This window comes from Chlamydotis macqueenii, chromosome 26 (assembly GCF_036417535.1).
Source record: "Chlamydotis macqueenii isolate bChlMac1 chromosome 26, bChlMac1.mat, whole genome shotgun sequence".
Lineage (NCBI taxonomy): Eukaryota > Metazoa > Chordata > Aves > Otidiformes > Otididae > Chlamydotis > Chlamydotis macqueenii.
This window is the reverse complement of record NC_141581.1, coordinates 4,508,737-4,529,853: the sequence shown is the minus strand read 5'-3', so window position 1 is coordinate 4,529,853 and position 21,117 is coordinate 4,508,737. Positions and strand designations below refer to the sequence as shown.

Sequence of the window (21,117 nt, the reverse complement as noted above, 5' to 3'; positions counted from 1 at the left end):
TTTCCGGGGCTGCTCCAGCGTCCGGGACATGGAGCGGGAGTGACGGAGCCGCCGCAGCCCCCCCTCCCCCCCCCGCCCTCCCGCAGAGGAGCCGCCCCCCCGCCCCTCCGGGGGAGGCCGCCGCGCCCCGGGGTGAGTGAGGAGGGGAGGGCTGGGGCGGGGGCCTACCCCGGGGTGGGGGCTGGCCCGGGGGAAGGGGTGTTTGCCCCTTCCGTGGGCCGCATTCCGCCCTTCCCCTGGGCTGGGAAGGCGCCTTAGGGGGCGAGGGGTTTCTGTCTGGCCCCCTCATGACTTGTGTGCCCCCCCCTCCCAGGGCGTGGGGGGCGGCCATCCCTTGTCCTGGGTGGGGGTTTGTTCTCCCACGGTTTCCCCTCCCGGCGTGGGGGTTTGAGGGGGTTGTTTGTATTTCCCCGCCCCCAACGTGCCCCCCCAGGGTTGGGGTGATGGAGCCGGACGCCTTGCCCTGGGGAGGGTGGGAGGGGGGGTCTTTGCCCCCCCAGCAGCCTGTGCGTTACCCAGGCGGGTGAGAAGCTGCTCGCTCCTCTTTTTCCACAGGCAGAAGAGCCGCCTCCGGCAGTGGAGGGGGGACAGGGTGCTCCATCCCCTGGGCTCCCCTCTCTCCTGCTGATTCCTGGCCCGGCCTTCCCTCCGCAGCAAGGGCAGGAGCCCCCTGTCAGGGCTTTCAGCCCCTCTCACACGAGCGCACAGGCCGATGCGGGCTGCTGGTGGCCTTTGCCTGTGTAGAGAAACCCCCGCTGCTGTATTCCACCCTCAGTTGCTTTTATTTTTCGTGAAGGAAGTCTTAAGGCTCCCGGCCGTGGCGGGGACACGATTGTAAGGGCTTCTCTAGGTGACTGTGTTGCTTTGGCTCTTCCTGAATGCACCAGCGAGCCCCTCGGGGTCTCGCTGACAGATGAGTGTCGTGATTCGTGCCGGGTTTCTGATTTCTCCTCTCTGTTTTGTTCAATTTCTTTTTCTCTGGGTTCAGCGTCAGAGGATGTTATTGTTCCTTTTCTCTGTGAAACATGTGAGCTGTGACGGGTGGGTTGAGGGTGACTTGGTCCTCTGAATCGTTAAAATCACAGAATAAGCGAGATTGAAGGGACCTTGGGAAGTCTGTAGTCCAGGCCCCTGCTCAAAGCAGGGTCAGCTGTGAGATCAGACCAGGTTACTCAGCATTCCTCAGCATCGCTCCTGTTGCCCTTCCTCCTTGCATTGAAAATCGCCCTCTAAATTACTAGGTGCTGCTGCTTTGTCCCTCTCTGTTCTCCTCTGCAGTTTAGGAACTTCACTGCTGGCACTTCTTTGTGACGCTTTGTCTCTCCTGATCCTCTGTGAGTGCGGTTTTGGTGAAGAAATGGCTGTTTGGGCAGACCAGGGGCCTTGGCAGAAACTAGTGGCAGGTCTCGGGTGTGTCTGTGATTCAGAGCTCTCTTGAAGAGCAGACAAAGATCTTTGCACTTTAATGTACTTGGGTAGAGAGGATGATGGTGAAGGTAGCACCTTCGTATGCTCGTGGAAAATGAGCTTGTGTGGTGAGCCAGGGTTCCTCCGTGGCGTCAGGCAGACGGAAGCAGCAGTCTGACTTAGAAGACAAATGTGGTTTTGATGTCCCAGGTGGGACGGCAACGCTGTTGGCAGTGGGGCTGCTGACCCTCTGTCTGGCTCCTTATGGCGTCCTTTGTTTGACTCTAGCCAGTAAGTGTATGGAGCAGACCTCTGTTTTCTCAATTCCTAGCACTGATATTTCAGAGAATTTCAAGATTTCGGGAGGGGAATGAAAGGAAGGGTCAGTACTGAGGATTGTCAGATTTGAAGAATGAATTTTTAGGAAAGAAAGAGACAGGCCACAGGGTTCACCGAGTTCCGTTGTTCGGGTTAAGAAGTCTCTCTCGGTTTTTTCCTGGGTTGTCAATATCCAGCATGTGCCAGCGGAACGATGTGGACTGTAAAATGCAAACCAAGGATTTTGTTTGTGCCTCTGTGCTCAGTTGGAAATGTAACCTGTGGAGGATGCTTTTATACAGCCTTATTCCTGTGACAGGGGAAACTGCAGTTGTGTGAAATTTCCTTTTTCCCCTCTTCCTTCCTAGTTTCCTGTCCTGCCCTGCTTGCTGAGTAGTTAATGCAGAAGATAAAGAGGGTTCGTCTGGAAAACGAGACTGCAGGAAGTTGGAGAAGGTACGTGTCCCAGTTACTCCCAGGGCCTTTGTTGACCTTTAGGTTGTGTGGCACAGAGCAATAATCACCTCTGGGAGTGAAAGAGGTTTCTGAAAAATCCCAAGTATGTCATTCTGCCCGGGGAGCTCTGTGTCAGGATCTGTGGGTCAGGAAGTGACTCAGGAAGATAATTTGTTTCACTGATTTCCAGTTCCAACCTTTACAATTCTTTTTTTTTTCCCCGTGCTGATGTCTCACCTGTGCCTGCTTCTTGTCTTCAGATTAATGTGTTCCCCCTGAAGGAGGGCCTGATGGACGTGTGCCTGATCCATCTAACCTGGCCAGGCAGGACAGAAAAAGCATGAGAAGGACCTCCAGGTGTTTTGGGAGTGGAGTTAGCAGTGCTTCTCAAACAACAGTGAATCACCTAAGTCAGTGCCTCAGTGTAAAGGACAGTGTTTTTCCAGTAAGGTGAAAATCTCGGATGTGCTGCAGAGATGCCAAAGTTTCAAGACCATCTAAGAGTACGATGGTTAAAATTGGTGTCTTGATGCAACTCACCAGAACAGTAATCCCAAAATTCACCCTGCAATTTCAGTTACACGTTACTCCTTGTACTCGTTTACTTCTGTATGTGACGTTGCCAAATGCTTGTTGCGTTTGTCCAAGAGATGGCTGCAGCGATGGATGAAGCGGTGGATTCTGTTTTTACTGTGTCATGTCAGGACCTAAGTTTTGTGAGATTCCACCATGCTCCAGCTGTGATAGCCATATTTCCCAACCTGTGTGACGGCTGCTTTGCTTATCCCACTCTCCTCTAGTGTCAAAATCTCCGGGATGAGAGCAGCGCCAAGCTAAAAGTTGTGCCTTTTGCTTCCCTAGTGAATCATAAAACCATGGCAGTATAGTTTGGAAGGGGCTCCAGCTTCTGCTTCGATTTGGGACAGTTAGATTGTTTTGAGCCCTTAAAGGTGCAACTTTCCCTCGTGAGGAGTCAAGCTGGCTGAGTAAGACGGTTTCACCAGCTGAGTGAGAGAAACCTAAAGGTCAGGCATCCTGAGCCAGAGAGGGATTATTTTCGTTGACTGACTTGACCTGCAGTGGGGTTGGGTTGAAAGAATTGCACTCGGTTTATGGGGTTTTGTGGTCTTCCTGTCATGTATTTTCTGACAGGCAGGACTTCTGCCTTCAGATGTGATTTTAGTTGCTGTAGTGGACATCATGGATCTAGTCAGTAGAGGCCACAGTTACCCTCACAGTCTTAGAACATCCCGTCACGTCCTCTTTTGTGGTTTTACTTGGGCTTCCTGCCTGGCTTTGATTGTACTCCTCTTGATTAATTTTCAAGCTGTGGATTTACTGCTGGGCAGTAGGTACCAGGAGCACCTACAGATTTATTTCAGGAGCTCGTTGTTGTGTTGTTATTCACACATTTTGTGCAATTTAGGGACTTAGCAGTTTGAAGATGTGGTTATATTTACAGCCCTTGTACTGTGTGCCTGTAGTTTAAGGAAGTCCAGATGTACTTTGGGTTAAGTTTGCTCCATAATTGCGTAAGATGTCAAACTAGGTGAGAACTTCCTTTTAGAGGGCCTTTTACAAGGTGCAAGCTGGTGGGGAATCTTCAAGGAACACTTGGGTTTCTCTTGGGTAGAGAATGGGCAGAGGTGAGTGTTTTCTTGTGGTGATAAAAAATGACCATCCTTTCTCCTTTCCCCTGGTTCCCTCCCCTGGGAAAGAACTCATTGTGTGTCTTACTGAGGCTGAAGTCTTCAATATTTGGTTTTTGTGTAATTCTCACTTAATCCTTCATCTCAGAAGCTGTTCTCCTCTCGAAATGCAGGTCGCTGTCCCAACTGACAGGCAGCATTCAGGAAACATCTAATTTGAAATTGTAAATCTTGGGGCTGCTGAGGACAAGGCCTTTTTGGTGTAGCCCTTAGTCACTGATTTGCTGTCTTGATGCTGTGTCAAAGGTAGCGATTCTGTCTCCATGGAGCAAACTTCTCTGGCCTGATTTTTTTCAGTAAACTGAAGTTCTTCTGAAATTCTGTGTAACATTATTCCAGATACCCTCGAATCAACTGAAACGTCCTCGTGGAGGGGAATGCGGCTTCTTGAGTGGGGTGACAGAAACTGGTTTCCCTAGTCCTAGGCTCATTCCTGCTTTGCAATAGATTACATCATTGACCTTGGGCAAGTCTCTTGGTCCACCTCTCCTCAAATTAACATTTGCTGCAGTTGCATGTGGAGGAGTTCTTGGTAGACTCTCACTCAAGAACTGCTAGCTTGGAAATGTATGAGGAGTGCGTGCCGCATTTTGCAGGATACGACCAGGGTCTGTTACTGCTGTCTTCTTTCTGGTAGCAAAGACAATTGCACTGTTTTCTTCTTGTTTTGCCATCTCTCCTCCTTCATTCCTGGCTACAAGAGCTCTTCAGGTAAGTGCGATGCTGTGCTTGGACTTAAACCTCTCTCTCCAAGTGATAAGCAGGCTTTCTTTTAGGACAGGAAGGGGACTTCGCTTTTGTGGTGTTCCAGGGCAGGAGTTTATGTGCCTTTACGATAGTCAGAGCTTTGATGACTTATCCATCCGAATTCCTGGGCTGGTTTTCCTTTGAGTCAAGCTGATTGTTTTCTGCACCAGAATCTGCTGCTTGTACTTCCTTTAACAGCTGATTTCTAGAGCTAGTCCTGAGAGAGAGTTTTCTGAGGTTAATATCTTCATTTACAGGACTTGATATGGGATGGGAGATGGACTTTTCCTTTCACTACGTCGATGTATGTTTAAAATGTCATCTGAGTGCAGAGAATCCTAGGATCTGGAGTTTAAGGAGCACCTGTTCTCCTAAGCTTGTTGCGTGCTTAGAACTTTCTCTAAGGAACAAAATGCATCCGCTTGATTTTATGGTTTAATTCTCTCCCTCAACTCCTCCCTCAGTTTTTTGTCCAGTTCTGAAGGGGAAGAGAGGATGACTGCAGTGGACGCGCTATCAGACAGCTCTGAGGTGGTCGAGATGGAGGATGTGCCTTCCCAATTCCAGGTGCAAAAGCATTCTTGGGATGGGCTGCGTGACATTATTCACAGCAGCAGGAAGTATTCGGGCATGATAGTCAACAAAGCTCCCCATGATTTCCAGTTTGTCCGGAAAACAGAAGAGTCCAGCCCGCACTCTCATCGTCTTTATTACCTGGGTAAGCCAGCATGCCAGACGCCGAGCGTGAATATGTTGTGGGAGAGCTTCCAATCTAAACAGGCGAGGAAAAGGGTGGGAGGCATCTCCATCTACGAGCTGGGGGAACTGAGATTAAGTAACATTGCTTAAGTTTGCACGTTTAATGTATAGCAAAGCCTGGCACTGAGCAGAGACCTCTCCAGTCCCAGACAAGCGCTTTGACTACAGCCTTTCTGCTCAGCGACAAGGGGAAGCGTTGGCTAGCCAGACCTGCCTCGTGGCCAGGGTACGAACGCAGGGTCTGACCGTTGGCAACCCAAGTCTATCCAGGTGATGGGGCAAGAGAAGGGATGTTCCTCAAACTCAGGACTGTCTTGTGCCGCTGTAGCTTAGGAGAAATGAGATTTACTTGATTGATCAGCCAGACTGACTTCCCAAGGAATTTGCTTGCAGTAATTACTAATTATATGTTGCAAGTTCTACGTATTAATGGGGGGGGGGGTGGTGTCTCCCTGCTTTATGAAGTCCCGGGTAGGTAGGATGCTTTAAGAGTGGGAGAATGGGGAAGTTTAGGTGGGAATGAACTATTAATGGTATTCACAGGGAAATATCCTCTTCCTTACAGTAGGATTGAGAGACAGTAAAATGCTGTCTTGTGCAGGTCCCTCATTATAGTTGGAGCCACAATATAATTAGTGACAGAGTGGTTGGATTTTAGTAACTGGATAATTTAGTGGTTGGTAATACGGGAAGCTTTATAGACTATAAAGAGTTTGTTTTGCTTTGGGGTATGAGCTGCTTGTTACCGGCCAGTAAAGATGCCTGATGTGCAACTCCATACAGATGACTGCTTTCCTGAAGTGACCCTGCTTTTTTCCTTCTTTTTTGAGTTGTTGAGTGTAGGTCACCGCAGGCCGTAGGATGCTGGATTTGAGGGACTGATTTGTTTTGTCATTAAGCAACTCCTGTGTGTCAGTGACTTGATTTGTTGTAGTTCCTCTTACATTCTTGTGACACAAGTGGTGCTATAAAGGACAGCGTCCAGAGTTAGCGTATTTTTCTTGTTAAGTCTGAACAGTGAGACTTGATTTAAAGCTGAGTGTATTTCAAGACCAAGTTGACTTTGATATGGTTTTTGATGTAAATGGCTGAAGAACTAAGGATTTAAGTAGCTGATTTAAAAAAAAAAAGGAACGTTTTTTTGTATGAAATGGCAACCAGACCAGCTACTGGCTGGTTGGTGTTCCACACGGGTGTGACTGGTGTAGGAGCCAGAAGCAGGAATGAAGATACACGAGTGTCTCTTCCTTAAGGAATTGTACAGGGCATGGAGCAGATTGAGCCACCATTTCAGATCAGTGTCTGCCAGGTAATTCTGGGCTACTTCTCAGGCGTTCCTAATAAAGGGTAAACGCTGATTCTTTTTATTGCCATAATAAGCGTCTTTTGAGTTGCATACCATGTGCCGTTAAATACTCAGAACCCATGTCAACAGTTCATAAGCACCTAACAGCAGTGTGCTGTCCATTTTCAAGTTTTTTATGTGAATTCTGAATGCCGAGGAGTAGGATAAAGACTTCTGGAGAACTTTGCTGTAGAGATTGAATACTTTTCTTCACTTGGGAGCAAAGTTAGTGTTTTTTGGGGAGGAAGGCAGTATTTTTCTTGTAAATGCTAATGGATTGTAGTCAGCCTGAGGTCACTGTAGAAAGTACTAATATAATAAGGAGAAAGGAAGTCCAGGTCATAGTTGCATGAGTGTTAAATGTGTGTGTGTGTATAGTAATTTGTTCCTATCTGCAGTTTTTTTTTTATTTGGACATCTTAAACCATTCCTGGGCTGTCCCCGTAGAATTTTATGTTGTATCGTGGCAGATGCTGCTTATATTAAACACCACATGCTCAGCTCTTTGGTGTTGCTCTGTCTCTGAGGATTATATGCTCACATATTGCTTTGCTTCCTGAACACTTATTAATATTTCAAGTTTTAATTTTAAGCAACTGTACTGCTGGGTTGACTGGCTTGGAAATCTTTCTGTTCTGCCCAGAACGTGTGCAGAGTAGATGATACCAGGGCACGCTTCCCTGTGTGAAACTCTGATCTAGGGAATCTCTACAGCATACGTAGAGGGCAAGTTCGTTGGTCTTTGAACTGTTGAAACTGCCAAAATCGTGTCTCAAGTTATTTTATTTTTTTTGCGGTTGTTTTGGAAATCAGGTGAAGGCCAACAGCTTATTCGATAACCGCAGTCAAAGGCTTCTGTAAAATGACGAGGTCTTTTGACTGTGTAATATACTGTTTCACATTTGAATGGGCTCTCTAAAGCTTCCAAGCTTTTTTCTTCTCCTCTCGCAGGCTGGTGCGTTGGCCTGAATGAGGTCCCTGTAGCGAATTTCTGGCTGAGAAAGGTGGAGAGTAATGTTGAGTCACCCATTCAGGGAGTGGCTTTTTTAGAGTGCATCTGGGGCGTGGGCTGAACAGTCCACAGAGAGGAAAGTTGGATGTAACTAATTCTGAAGAGCTTGGTTAATGTTAAGTCTTGCTGAAGGAAATTTCTATAAATGAATTTCTAAATTTAAGTAATTTAGCTATTATTCTGTGATTGAACCGAGAGATGCTTGGGAATGACAGTTGGTAAAAGCTTCTGGACAGCCCCAACCTCTCTGTTATCAAAGACTTTTTCAGTTTTGTTTTTCAATTTGCTCTTGGTCCTCCTTGTCCTGGCTAACTAATCTTAGATAGGATTATGCTTTTGTCCTCCCAATAGGAATGCCATATGGTAGCCGAGAGAATTCCCTTCTTTACTCAGAGATTCCCAAAAAGGTACGGAAGGAGGCCTTGCTACTCTTGTCATGGAAGCAGATGCTGGATCACTTTCAGGTGAGCCGTAGTGTGAAGAGCTGGAGTTGAAAGTGTTTGGGAAAACTGGCTGATGGTGTGGGGCTGGTGTAGTGGGTACGACTCTGCTGAACAGCAGAGGTAATAGCGTGGCAGCGCGTAAGACCCGGAGAATGGTACTGGTAGGGATGTTGTATTGAGAATTGCTTTGCTTCATAATGCAAGATAGTTACTTGTGCGTGCAAAACAGGAGTTGATGTGGCAAGCAAAGGGCTGACTTAGCAAACAGGACTCTAAACTAGCATGTAATCTCCCTCAGATTATAAGATATCAGGACAGTGCACCTTTCTTCTGGGTATCCTGTCTGGGCTCTTGTCATGCTCAGTGGAGTGCCTGTCTGTCATCTTTCCTGCTCTTAAGGAAGTTGGGAAAGTTGAATTTAAGCTGCTGCTTCTGCCCTACACTCTGTTGCAACCAGAAAGGGGGTGAATTTTCGCCGCCCTGTTTTCAGTATCTTAATGTCCTTTGTCACTAGCAGCATCAATGAAGAGGAGAGTGGAGGGTGTTAGTCTTTCTTCCCTACTAAAAAGGTTCCTGTGGAAAAGAATTTAGCTGTCTTGACACCATTTGGATTACTAGTCCCCTTCAGGGTAATTCAAGATCCCCGGAAGAGCTTTTGTTTGCAGTGTCTGACATGGAAACTGTTTGTGAAGGCTGTAGATAATGTCATTAAGTTAATTGGTTACATCTGATTTGCATAAGCAGAGCAAGTGCAGCTGTCCTCGGTTCCTGCTGAAGTGGCAACTGCAGAAATGATAGATTTGCAATTCATCCCTCTTGTGTAAAGGGAACTTTGGGGTGTGTGGTTGGTTCAGTTGTTCTGGGCCACAGGTGTAGCCTGAAGTACAGCAATTATGGACCTGTATGGTAAGACTGCCGGTGGGTTTTGGCTGGTATATTGTATTTTGGGCATTCGTAGGCTATCTTGGAGCATTCCTGTTCTGGGAAAGTTTCTCCTCTTGCAGATTCTTTACGTTTTCCTTTCCTTCAATACTAGGCAACCCCTCACCATGGAATGTATTCTAGAGAAGAGGAACTCTTGAGGGAGCGCAAGCGACTTGGAGTCTTCGGTATAACATCTTATGATTTCCACAGTGAGAGTGGCCTGTTCCTCTTCCAGGCCAGCAACAGCCTCTTCCATTGCCGAGATGGGGGCAAGAATGGTTTCATGGTGAGTCTGCTCATGGTTTTATGAGTAGCACCTGGAACGGACTTAATGCTTTTGGTGTTGGAGGTGGCTGCACATCTGCATGCGTTTGGTGACGGTCATTTCTCTTGTGTGCTGTCAGGGCTGTTTGCTGTCATTTCATGGGCTGTACTGTATCTGTGGTTTAGGCTTTTAAATATGAAGCTGGAAGGTGATTTGGTACAGAGCTTTTTGTGTGTCTGTTGTTGTAGGTGTCTCCAATGAAGCCTCTGGAGATCAAAACTCAGTGCACAGGGCCACGAATGGATCCCAAAATCTGCCCTGCCGACCCTGCCTTCTTTTCGTTCATTAATAACAATGATCTGTGGGTAGCAAACATTGAGACAGGAGAGGAGAAGCGGATGACATACTGCCATAAAGGTAACTGGTGCTTCTTGCTAGATTCAAAAGGAAATTTCTTTTGACAAATTTGGTCTGGAAGGGCTTGTGTCTTTCATGGTTGCTTTCTTATAAGTACATTCTTGTTTTGGATCAGCTTTTTCCAAGGAGATGTAAATGCAGCCTCTTCTTTGTTCCTCCCCAGGCTTATCCAATGTTCTTGATGACCCCAAGTCTGCTGGTGTAGCCACTTTTGTCATTCAGGAGGAATTTGATCGGTTCACAGGCTACTGGTGGTGTCCCACAGCTTCTACAGAAGGTCAGCATTCTGCTTATCGAATTCTGATGCTGTAACTGCTGCTGGCCCCTGCTATGAACGATGCTTTAAGCAAGGTTTTCCTTCTGGTCTGTTTCTGGGGAGGCCACCTGAAGGAACAAAACACTGAGGGTTTATAATTGTGCTCAGAGGAGTATTTGCAGGTGGTCACTAGGAGCTGTGGCTGTATGGGGGATGTGTGCTCTGCACCAGAGTGTACTGCCGCAACGCTCCAGGCAAGTCAGAAACAGCTGGAACACACTGTAGTAAACATGCTTGCTATCTGTCCTAGGTTCAGAGGATTTAAAAACACTGCGGATCTTGTACGAGGAAGTGGATGAGTCAGAGGTGGAGATAATTCATGTTCCTTCACCTGCCTTGGAGGAGAGAAAAACAGACTCCTATCGGTACCCCCGGACAGGTAAGTGAAATACCGCGGGGCTGCTAATGCAACTCTTGCTGGCAGTAGCAGTGGAATTTGTGCTATAAACTCTGCATGATTAATCTGGGTGCTTACTAGGATGTAGAAACTGGTTGTAAATGTGGAGGCCTAATTGAGTCTCTGAGCCCAAAATCTACGGCAAGAAGGAATGGGATTTAAAGTTCAGCTTAAATGAAAGGATTGCTAAGAAAAGGGAATATATCCAGTGGCATGTCGTGGAATACATTTTGAATCCCATCTTTCCTCTCCCTCCTGAGAGCGTGCACAGCCAACTAGGCAAGGCAAAAGCAAACTTTTCCCATACCCAGAATGACTCTTGTGATTACCGTGGTGTTTGCTCCCATACCTAATTTGATATTTGTACATCCACACACAGCCATTTCAGTAGGGCCAGGGTCAGTCCTTCTTTAGAAGCTGTGTTGTGTATAACCATGGGGTGATCAAGTTCGTCATCTTTGTATTCTTCCACTCATTCTCTGCAGGCAGCAAAAACCCCAAGATTACACTAAAACTGGCAGAATTTAAAACAGACAGCAAGGGTAAGGTAAGTGCTAACAACTCACAATGGGATATCGCACAGGAGGGTTGGCTGCTTCTAAGGCTTCCTAGAACTAAGACAAAGTCACTAAGAAATCCTAGGTGGTGTTAGCCTTTGTTTTCATCCTCTGATAACACCAGGTTCCATAATTTGTTTATCCAAGAAACCGAAAAACTTCAAAATGCTGAAGAGCATTGTTCTGGTGGAGAGGCAGCTGGGAGAGGGGAGGGAAGCGAGAAGTGAGGTTAGCCTGTATACCACATTGTCAACAGCAGAGCAGGACGGTCGAGGCCCAATCTAATTCTGGGCTTTGGTCCCTGACTGTAACCTTTTCTGTGGCTGAATACCAAAATCATTTTGCTTTGAAGCTTGTTTTTCCCTTCTCTTCCTGCCGTTTGTAGAAAGGCTTGCTTCTCCTGGCCTGACTCTTGCTAATGCCAGTAGTTAAATTTCCTCGTTCTCCCATTCCACTGAGCTTCCATAAGAAGAGGTGAGGAGGTCTGGTAGCAGTTTGATTTGATATTGCACCTTCCTTTTCCTGCAGATCGTGTGTGCTCAGGACAAGGAGCTGGTGCAACCATTTGCTGCGTTATTTCCGACTGTGGAGTACATTGCCCGTGCCGGATGGACCCGAGATGGCAAATAGTACATAAGTCTTTCTTCCAAACTAATAATCCCAAGGGCTTCCCTGGCTGAACTACTGCAGGCCCTCGGCGTACTTTGTATTGTAGTCGTGACTGAGTTTTAAAGCCATGAGTGCCAGAAATGGCACATGAGTATTTGACTTCTTCAGTGTTATAACATCCTAGAAACAGGAACTAATCAAATGTAGACGAGAGTGACAAGCTGTAGGGTTTAAGTCTCAACCACAAAGTTAAATGACACAGATCTATTAAGCGGGCAGGCCTAGGGGATCCTTGTGAGTTGAAGATGCTTAACACGAGTACAATATGCTTCCTGCTGAAAATAAGCGTGTGCTGTAAGCAGTTTTATCGTTGTTCATCGGTTCAGTTTGTGATGAATGCCAAATAGGTCATGGGAAAGGGGGCAGTTAGCACCATGCAAAGCCCTTTGTGATAGTCTTGTGCTGGCCAGCCTTGCCTGGAGAGTTAAAAATTTCAACCAGTCAGATTGCTGTGAATTCTGTGAGCTCTTAATTTTTTCCTCTCAAAAGCTTGTCTGACTGTTAACTAGTTTCTGTCCAGATTGAGTTAAGGTGACTTAGCTGTCTTTGAAGATTGCATTCTGTAACTCATCTTTAATTTTCTGCTCTAGAAGCTAAATGCATACAGGAGGGAATCCCATAGGTGATCCTTATGTTCTGCAGCAGAGCTTAGCTAAATGTGCTGAGTATTTCAGTTCGTGAAATCCCCAGTCCCTGAGGTGCTAGAGGAGAACCGGCTCTTTTGAAAGTCTGTCCTAATGATGAAACTTCCCTTGATGCGCTTCCAGGCCTTGGGGTAGCCGCACTGTGCAGCGGTGGCTTGCCATCTGTCATGTTGAGAGGCCTGCAGTGCAGCACCGCTTCAAATGACTCTCCTCGGAGAGGAGCAAGGCTGAGACCGAAGCGACTCCTTCACTTGGCAGTTGTCTTAGGTCTGTGCCTTTCCCTGCTAGTGCAGCGTGCAGTGAGGAAGCTACAAATGGATTGTTTTAAGAGTGATCACTTTAGCTCGTTAGGAGCTTGCTAGAGAAGGGGCTGAACTACGACAAAAACAAATAGTGCTTTCTGATGGAGGGGCTTTCCAAGGAAGAGTTACGGTCTGGAGACAAGGTTCTGTTAACAGTCATCCCTTGGAATAGACACTCTGGCAAATCCGTCGTAGTCTTGTCTGAACCATACCCCTGTGAAATACCAGAGATGTCTGGCACTACATGTTTGTTGGCAAAGCTTCCAGGAGATTCGAAAGCGGCAATGATGAGAAAAGCTTTGCATTCATATGCTTAAATCCTTTCTGCCAGTGGGGGGAAAAAGGGTTGCATGTTCTGAGTGTCGGAAAGGGACATCTATTTTGTGGTACTGACATTCACCTCCAACTTCTTTCCCCAGTGCCTGGGCGATGTTCCTAGACAGACCTCAGCAGCGGCTGCAGCTAATCCTTTTGCCTCCAGCACTCTTTATTCCAGTCCCAGAAAACGAGGAGCAGCGCGCTGCATTTGCCAAAACTGTGCCAGAAAATGTCCAGCCATTTGTGATCTATGAAGAAACCACTGATGTGTGGATAAATGTAAGAGGCTCGGTGCTGGGAGGAGAACACTGGCTGCCCCTTCCTCCCCAACAGTTAACCATTTTTGTGTTGGCTATGTGTCCAGTTTAGTCCGGGCTCCAGCAGACTGCTTTGCCGCTCAGTGGTGCCAGATTTGGTGTTAATTCAGGGAGGGTGATAAAGCCGTGAGAAGGACTTTCATGCAGCGCTGGAAGAGATGGGGATCCTGCCATCTCCTTGCAGTTGGAGCTATTCGCTTAATTCTTGCTAACGTTCTTGGTGAACACAGGCACTTCAGACACTGAGGCTTTTAGATGTAACACTGCCATTCTTTTAGGGCTATTTTATTACAAGATTAAATGGCTTCTTAAAGCATGAGCAACCCTAATCCCTGGAACTCGTACTTATTTAGATGGGTAATAGATGTGAGAGACGGGGAATAAACATCAGCCTCTAAGATCAAGCATCTTGGTACTAAAGTGACAAAGGGGCCTGGAGTTCACACCATGGCATTCCTGAGGTGTTGGAATAGCAGCCACCTTGTGAAACTTGCATAGCTGAAATGTCCAGCTCAGAGCCGAGACTGGTGCTGGTTTCAGTGGTAGCCATGGAAAGCCCAGACCCAGATATGGTCTTCTACGTGGGCCCAAAGTTTCTTTGTGGTAGTAGGAAAGTGTGGAATGGCTGTTTCCTACTAGCTGCTCATCTGAGATGTTTCTCCTCCCTTTCCTGTCCTTTGAAAGCGCATTAGTTTAGCACTGACTCCCTTGGCTATGTCTCTGCTGTGTCAATACAAGTCACTCATGGCTCTTTTGCCTTGTGCGACAGGTTCATGATATCTTCTATCCTTTCATCCAGCCGGAGGGAGAGGAGGAAGAACTCTGCTTTATCCGAGCCAACGAATGCAAAACAGGTTTCTGTCACCTGTACAGAGTCACAGCGGTCCTAAAGCAAGGCAGCTATGACTGGGTGCAGCCGTATGTCCATAGCGAGGGTAAGAGCTGCACCTTGTTGGTGTTTCAGCTTTGGGAGCTCCCTCTCTGATTTGCTTGTCTTGTCTTTTGGGGAAGGCGGGGATTTATTCTCATGTTATTTCTTTAGGTGATTTCAAATGCCCTATCAAAGAGGAGATTGCCCTGACTGGTGGGGAATGGGAGGTGTTGGCGAGGCACGGATCGAAGGTAGTGGTTATTTTTATTTTCACTTGCAGTGTTACAGCTCTGCATTGTCTGCCCACAGTCCTGGCCTACACCCTCTGTTACGCCTGGGACCAGCTAGAACTACTTCAGCTTCATTTTGTTTCTCTTTTTATTGCTCCCTCTGCTTTCCCCAGAAGTGCTGTAGTCGGTGCGCGTTGAACTGATTGCCTTTTTAATCAGACTTCAGATTGCTCCTTAGGTAAATCCCCTGAGTCAGTCAGGCCATAAAAAAAGGATGCAAGTCTGAGGTTCAAAAGCAACAAACAACTATTTTGTGGAGAAGCTTGGGATTGCTGCCTTTGCCGAAGCGTTTTAACCCCAATGAGTTCTTGCGAATTGGAAATATGTCCTAGCACTTAGAGTGAACTCTTGGTCTCCAGCTGATCCCTCAGTAGAGCCTTTAGGAAGGAGGCAGCTAGGGAGTAAAAAGCAATTTAGAATATGGAGAAACTGTGTCTGTTATTGGTTGCAGAATAACCAGAAATGAATTTTTATTAATCTTGTAGAAACCTAGTTCTGTTTTTGCTTCAGGAATTAACTCTGAGTCTGATCTTTAACGCTCCCAGGTGATTTCTGTCAAAATAAAGACCTTCTCTGTTCATTTCCCATTAATCTGGATTTTCACTTCGCGCTTTTTAAAAGGCCTGCAGCTCCATGCATTTGGTTTCTGCAGCTTTTTCTCAATCTGCAATTAACCTGCTGTCCCTCCCTATGTGGATTCTCACTGTACATGCTGTTGATTTTGGCCACAGCTCTTCCTGGCATGTGTTATGGCTAAAATTGGGTTAGCAGCAATTATTTTGATGCACTTGTTGCTCCACAGGGCTCTACCCAGTTTTTCTTGCCAATTGAGTTGGATATTTTTTTTCCCTTTGCTGCCCACAGTGGTCTTCAAACTGTGGGTTAGCCAGAAAGAGCATTTGGGCTTCAGCATTTGGAAACTGTAAGGTGGAAAACAGTTCAGTTACTGTTGCTGGATCAAAGCTGTAGTCTCTGTTGCTGGCTGGGCAGGTGGTTTTTAGAAGCAGCTTTGTCTGAACATTAAAAACGTAATTTCATGTGGCTTGAAGTTTGGTACTGTTAGAGAGTGATCCTTCCACAGACGGGAATTCGTTATCATGATTGCTGGAAAGAATACATCTATATCCTTCTAATCCAGACTTTCTGTGGAATGTTGCCATATTTAAGCACAGAATCTTTCTAGTTTCACCTGTGGGGAGCGGAGCCTGACTTTTTGTGCCCAAATGCTTTGAGTATCTCAAAAAAGCTGAGTGACTGCTTTTCGTTACTTCGTTGGAATATGTGCATTTCTCCAGAAGCGCTGCTTGTGTGTTCTCTAGCTTGTCACGTCAACAGGCGTTGCGTACGGTCCCTAATGCCGTGAGCAGTCTGTCATGGTCTATTTGTGTTTTAAGCTGACTCTGCCCGTGGCCAGGCTGTTTGAACTGGCGAAGGAGCAGTAGCTGTCACCCTTCTGTCACTGAGTCCTCTTTTCTCCACGTAGATCTGGGTCAACGAGGCTACGAAGCTGGTGTATTTCCAAGGCACAAAGGACACCCCGTTGGAGCACCACCTCTACGTAGTCAGCTATGAGTCTCCTGGAGAAATTGTGCGACTTACCACTCCGGGTTTCTCCCACAGCTGTTCCATGAGCCAGGTTTGTTTTTTCCCTCATCCCCTGACTGACAGGGATCCTAACTGGGAATGGTAATGAATCATAACCAGTAATGAGTCCTGAGGGCTTCTTCGTCTTGATTGCTTGAGATGTGGGAGGTCTTCTCTGAGAACTGGCTGGAGGAGATTAGATGTTGGAAGTGAAAGACCTTGTTCCCCTAACTCTTGTCTCTCCCATCTGTAGAACTTTGACATGTTCATCAGCCACTACAGCAGCGTGAGCACTCCGCCTTGTGTCCACGTCTACAAGCTCAGTGGCTCCGATGACGACCCGCTCCACAAGCAGCCCAAGTTTTGGGCTAGCATGATGGAGGCAGCCAGTAAGTCCTGTAGAATGCGTCAGTGCTGGGTTGTGTCTGTGGCACTCTTCCTTCCAGCGGTAGCCAGAGGTGATGGAGAGGGAAGTAGCCCATGTAACTTCACTCTAAGGGAAAATTAATTGTGTTATCTTGCAGGGGAGATATCTTTAGTGGGCAACTCATCCAAGAAAAGGTATATGAGCTTTTAAGATGTTAGCATTTCACGCTTTGAGCAAAAGCAGTGCTTCAGGGTGCAGGCTTTAGATGGCTCTGGGTTTAGGTGTTTCTTTATTCATGACTTGTCTGAAGCGGGGCAAGTATATGGGATGCAGTGGCTACTTTGTTCCAAGGCCTTTAAGGATTTAGATGTGGCTCACAGCAGCATGTAAACCCCTCCTGCAGATGTTTCATCCATTTGACCTGTCTGTGTTCGTAACCTTCCCCATCTTGCTGTTGCGGCATAGCGTGCCTTGTCTGAGGATGCCCAGCTGATGATGTTTTCCTGGGTGACACTTTCACTCTTTAGATGACCTGTTGCCCTGTGCAGGCAGGTAGAAGCTGTTTGTGTCCCAGGGAAAGGCTTCTCTGAGAGGCATTTCTAAAGGCTTGGTATGGTTTGGTGTTGAAAGAGCCCTGACTGGGGTCAGAACGAGCTTGTTCAGGCAGGGTAGGAGGCAGAGCCTGCTGGCAGTTACTGCATTGCTAGGGTCTGAACTTCCCTCTGCAGGTTGTCCCCCAGATTACATCCCACCGGAGATCTTTCACTTCCGCACTCAGTCAGATGTCGAGCTCTACGGAATGGTCTACAAACCTCATGATGTCCAACCTGGGAAGAAGCATCCCACAGTGCTTTTTGTGTACGGAGGCCCTCAGGTAATAATGCAGATTGTTCGCTGCTGCTGTTAGCCATGGGCTTGCTGTCCAGGGCAGAGCTCCGTGTAGCTCAGTCATGCATCAGGACTTACACTTTGGTTAGCACTGAGCACTGGATCTCTGTTCTGACCTCTGCTTCAAACCTCACGTGATTTCTCCAGCACTTAGTCTGATTTGCACGGCTCTAATAGCTCAGTTAGTGGCTGCCTTCCAGCTCAGGATCATACACAGTGGGACAGCCAGAGGGAGGTACTGGAAGGCAGCTGCTCAGCTCTGAAACTTTTTTTTCTGTTTCCCCTCCTCCTGCAGGTGCAGCTAGTGAATAATTCCTTCAAAGGAATCAAGTACTTGCGGCTAAACACGCTAGCATCCCTAGGCTATGCTGTGGTAGTGATTGATGGAAGGGGTTCATGCCAGCGAGGACTCAAATTTGAAGGGGCCCTGAAAAACCAAATGGTAATGTACTTTTGTTGATGAATCTCTGCTCATTTGCTGCTCTTTCTAAGGCTGCCTGGCTGCTTATTTCCTGTGTGAGTGTTGCTCTTGTCTTTTGTCTCATGTTTCTAGATTTAGAAAGCCACTCACTTGAGCTTCCATGTTGCCTTTTAGGGTCAGGTGGAGATAGAGGACCAGGTGGAAGGTTTACATTATGTAGCAGAAAAATACGGGTTCATCGACTTGAGTCGGGTAGCCATACATGGCTGGTCATACGGGGGTTTTCTCTCCCTCATGGGTCTTATCTGTAAACCCAACGTCTTCAAGGTAAGTCTGGATGTGGGGCTGTCGTCTTGGGACACTTGGCTCTCTCCGCTTCTGTAACTCCCGGCGTATGGAGTTGGCTTTTCTGCTTGATGTTTCTGATGGACAGGTGAAAATGCCCCTCGGTCCTGGCTGTAGCTCCTGGCTACAGTCCTGCGTTCTGCGTGCAGATCGTGCCTGTCTGAGGCGTGATGAGGGTGGGGTCGTTCCCCAGTGACTGCCAGTGGAGGACTTTGCCTAGCAAAGATAATTCATGTGCTATTCCTTAGCCCCTTCCCAAGTTCCCAGCACAGTGTCTGGATCATTTGACAAGTCCTCCTTGAAGTGCTGTTACGCAGGAATTTGGCCCAGTGTGACTCTGAGAGGAATAGCATGAGGAAGAATCTGGGTTTTATGTGGGTTTGCTGTAGAAGAATTCTGGTCTGAGTGATAGAACGGTCCAGGGCCTGTTTTTTCCTGCCTCTTCAGGAAGAAGGGGAACACTTGAACTCTTCAGCACATGATAATTGAGGCTGTTTCCTGCCACCTATTTGTTTGACAGATTGCTATAGCAGGTGCTCCTGTCACGGTTTGGATGGCGTATGACACCGGGTATACTGAGCGGTACATGGATATCCCAGAAAACAACCAGCAAGGTTACGAGGCTGGCTCTGTGGCGTTACACGTAGAAAAGCTTCCCAATGAGTGAGTACCCTGGGGTTGAGTGATCTGCTAAAAACCTCCACCCGGCTCCTGCTCGGTGCCACTGGTTGCACCTCCACAGAATCCCAAACGAACGGATAGATTCTGATCCTATGGAATTGTAACGCACGTGGCTGGTCGCTGCCTTCTGTGGCAAGCTGGGGCGTTGTACCCCCGGCCCCCTTTTGCCAGGGCGGGGTTGAGGACCACATCCGTGGCCTTGGGCTGTTCTCACTGCCAGTCCATTGCTCAGTTGTGGCTTGCCAACTGGCAGCTCTTTGCTCAGACCCACTGCAGAGCTTTTTGTGTGGTTTCTTATCCTATCTCTCATCCCACCTGCAGGCCAAATCGTTTGCTGATCCTCCATGGCTTTTTGGATGAAAATGTGCACTTTTTTCACACCAACTTCCTGGTATCACAGCTAATCCGGGCTGGAAAACCTTACCAGCTGCAGGTAGGAGGAACAAGAGTGAAGTGGGAAGGTCCCTCAAATCTGGAAAGAGAAAAACTTCTCTGCTGTGTGTTCTGGGGACGGGAGAAGGTGGAGGCAGATGCTCCCACATCTGTTTGCAGCATAGATGGCAGCCAGTGCCTGGTTGGACTCCAAGAGGTGGCCGGGAGGTGGCACTGTGGCTGTTTCACTGCTGGCAGATGTGGCCCGTGTCTAAAAGCATTTGCAAACAGGGCTCCTGCCCTCAGGCCTGGAACTTTCCTTCTCAGCTGAACTCTTGCTGTCTCCCTTGGCTGGTGGCAGCAGAGGTGGCTGGCTTGCCGAGCGGAGCAGCAGCACACGCCAGTGCAGTGAGGGAGGGAGGCTGGGGCTGTAGGCATTTCCCTGGCAGCTCTTTGTCCCGATGGAGACTCGGCTGAGGGAAGAGGGCTGGTGTGAGGGAGGGCTGTCTGTGCTTAACGTGCTGCTCCTGGCTAACCGCTCTGTCTCTCCGCTTCTGCGCAGATCTACCCCAACGAGAGACACAGTATTCGGTGCCCTGAGTCAGGAGAGCACTATGAAATCACGCTGCTGCACTTTCTACAAGAATACCTCTGAGAGCACAAGCCTCTGCAAACTGGACACTGACAGCTCATCTTCCCCCTCCTGTGCCCTGCCACTGCCGCCTGCCTCGACAGCCAGCTAACCCAGAGCACAAACGGCTGAGCGCCCGTGTCCGGGCTGGGTGTCCCTCCCGGAGCGAGGCGGGAGGGTGGAGGGCACCTTCCCTTTGGACAGTGCCACCTTCTTTCACTTTCCAAGCTGGAGGTCTGCCCCTGCTCGGCTGCTCGTCCTCTTCCTCTCCTCCGGCCTGGCTGTTAATGCTTTTTTTGCTGCTACTCCCTCTATCCTGGGAATCGACGGACAGAGGTCCATCTCCCAAGGCTGAGGTTTGTGTCCATCTCTCTCTCCCCCGTCCTTTTCCCCTTCCACTGCACCTCTGCAGTTCCCGTACTCTTACCTGCAAGAACTCAGTGCCTGCGTTGGAAAATGGAAAAGCCGAATCAGCAAGCTGCCTTAAGCCAGGAGTAGGAGGGAAGAGAGAACTACCTTTTGTTAAGCGCCGGGGGAGCTGACTGCTGCTGCTGCTGTGTGCTGGCCCTGCTGCGACAACGTGGAGCCCTGGGATGTGAGGCGAGCTCTACAGAAGCATCCAACACTAGTCTTTTCTGGTTTTCAGTGAGATTTTGCAGAGCAGATGGAGGAAGTGGCTGGGGTCGGTAACAGTGTCCTCTGATACCTTTCTCTAATGGCCGCTCACAAGCAGAGAGTTGTGCCAACAGGTAGCGCGGCAGCTGAAGCAGCTGGCTACAAGCAGAGATCACCTCTCCAGAGGTCACAGCAGCATTTGGGTTTTTGCAACACAAGATGGATGGTATTTATGCAAATCCTTCCTCCCTCCGTTCTCTGTGCTGCCTCCCAATCCCACCTTCTCCTTCCCCGACACCCCGAGCTTTCAGATGTGCACTGAAATTGGCTGTGCTTCAGTTCTCTGCGGGTCAGTGACTGTTCCCCTTGCCCGTCTACTCAGCAAATGCTCTCTTCTGGTTTTTATTTACCTGGTCAACAGGAACTGCAGTTCTGGGGAGGGGGTGATTGAGCAATCGCACCTCAGGGGAGCATATACCCCCCTCAAGCCAAGGGTTCTGCCAGGGGCAAAAAAGGAAAAAAAAAAAAACAAAAAAACAAACCCCACCCAAATGAACCACGTTGACTTGCCCTGGAGTATTTTAAGTGCGTATTATGAAAAGAAAATATTTTTATGGATTCTTATTCTTTTATAATATGAGTGTAAGATGTAGCGACTCATTAAAATATCAGAAAGAGGCGTGCTGGCTGGCGTTTGTGCCTGTTTCGGGAGCGCAGGAGAGGGCTCGGG

General features: G+C 48.0%; 1 protein-coding gene across 2 annotated transcripts; it reads left to right on the top strand.

Moving 5' to 3' along the window:
* The first annotated feature begins 70 nt into the window (after window positions 1-70).
* DPP9 (dipeptidyl peptidase 9) lies at window positions 71-21,065 on the top strand. Of its 2 annotated transcripts, XM_086767544.1 has the most exons (22): window positions 71-132; window positions 2,094-2,181; window positions 5,102-5,204; window positions 5,301-5,355; window positions 8,105-8,217; window positions 9,233-9,406; window positions 9,634-9,802; window positions 9,966-10,079; window positions 10,369-10,497; window positions 11,001-11,062; window positions 11,601-11,701; window positions 13,107-13,284; window positions 14,092-14,257; window positions 14,365-14,444; window positions 15,967-16,119; window positions 16,321-16,456; window positions 17,163-17,308; window positions 17,618-17,764; window positions 17,918-18,070; window positions 18,609-18,751; window positions 19,091-19,202; window positions 19,704-21,065. In XM_086767544.1, exons 2-22 carry the CDS (start codon window positions 2,126-2,128, stop codon window positions 19,794-19,796), a joined length of 2,583 nt encoding a protein of 860 aa, XP_086623670.1. In that variant the 5' UTR covers window positions 71-132; window positions 2,094-2,125; the 3' UTR covers window positions 19,797-21,065. The 2 variants fall into 2 exon arrangements, with proteins under 2 accessions (XP_086623670.1, XP_086623669.1); XM_086767543.1 differs by having other exon boundaries at window positions 5,102-5,355.
* Window positions 21,066-21,117: the final 52 nt, after the last annotated feature.

Bases quoted from the DNA above. Each gene is read 5' to 3' on its own strand.
- DPP9 (XM_086767543.1), top strand. From the start codon at position 2,126: ATGCAGAAGATAAAGAGGGTTCGTCTGGAAAACGAGACTGCAGGAAGT. The intron at 9,803-9,965 runs GTAACTGGTGCT...GTTCCTCCCCAG, and splicing joins GATGACATACTGCCATAAAG to GCTTATCCAATGTTCTTGAT. The intron at 17,309-17,617 runs GTAATAATGCAG...CTCCTCCTGCAG, and splicing joins TTGTGTACGGAGGCCCTCAG to GTGCAGCTAGTGAATAATTC.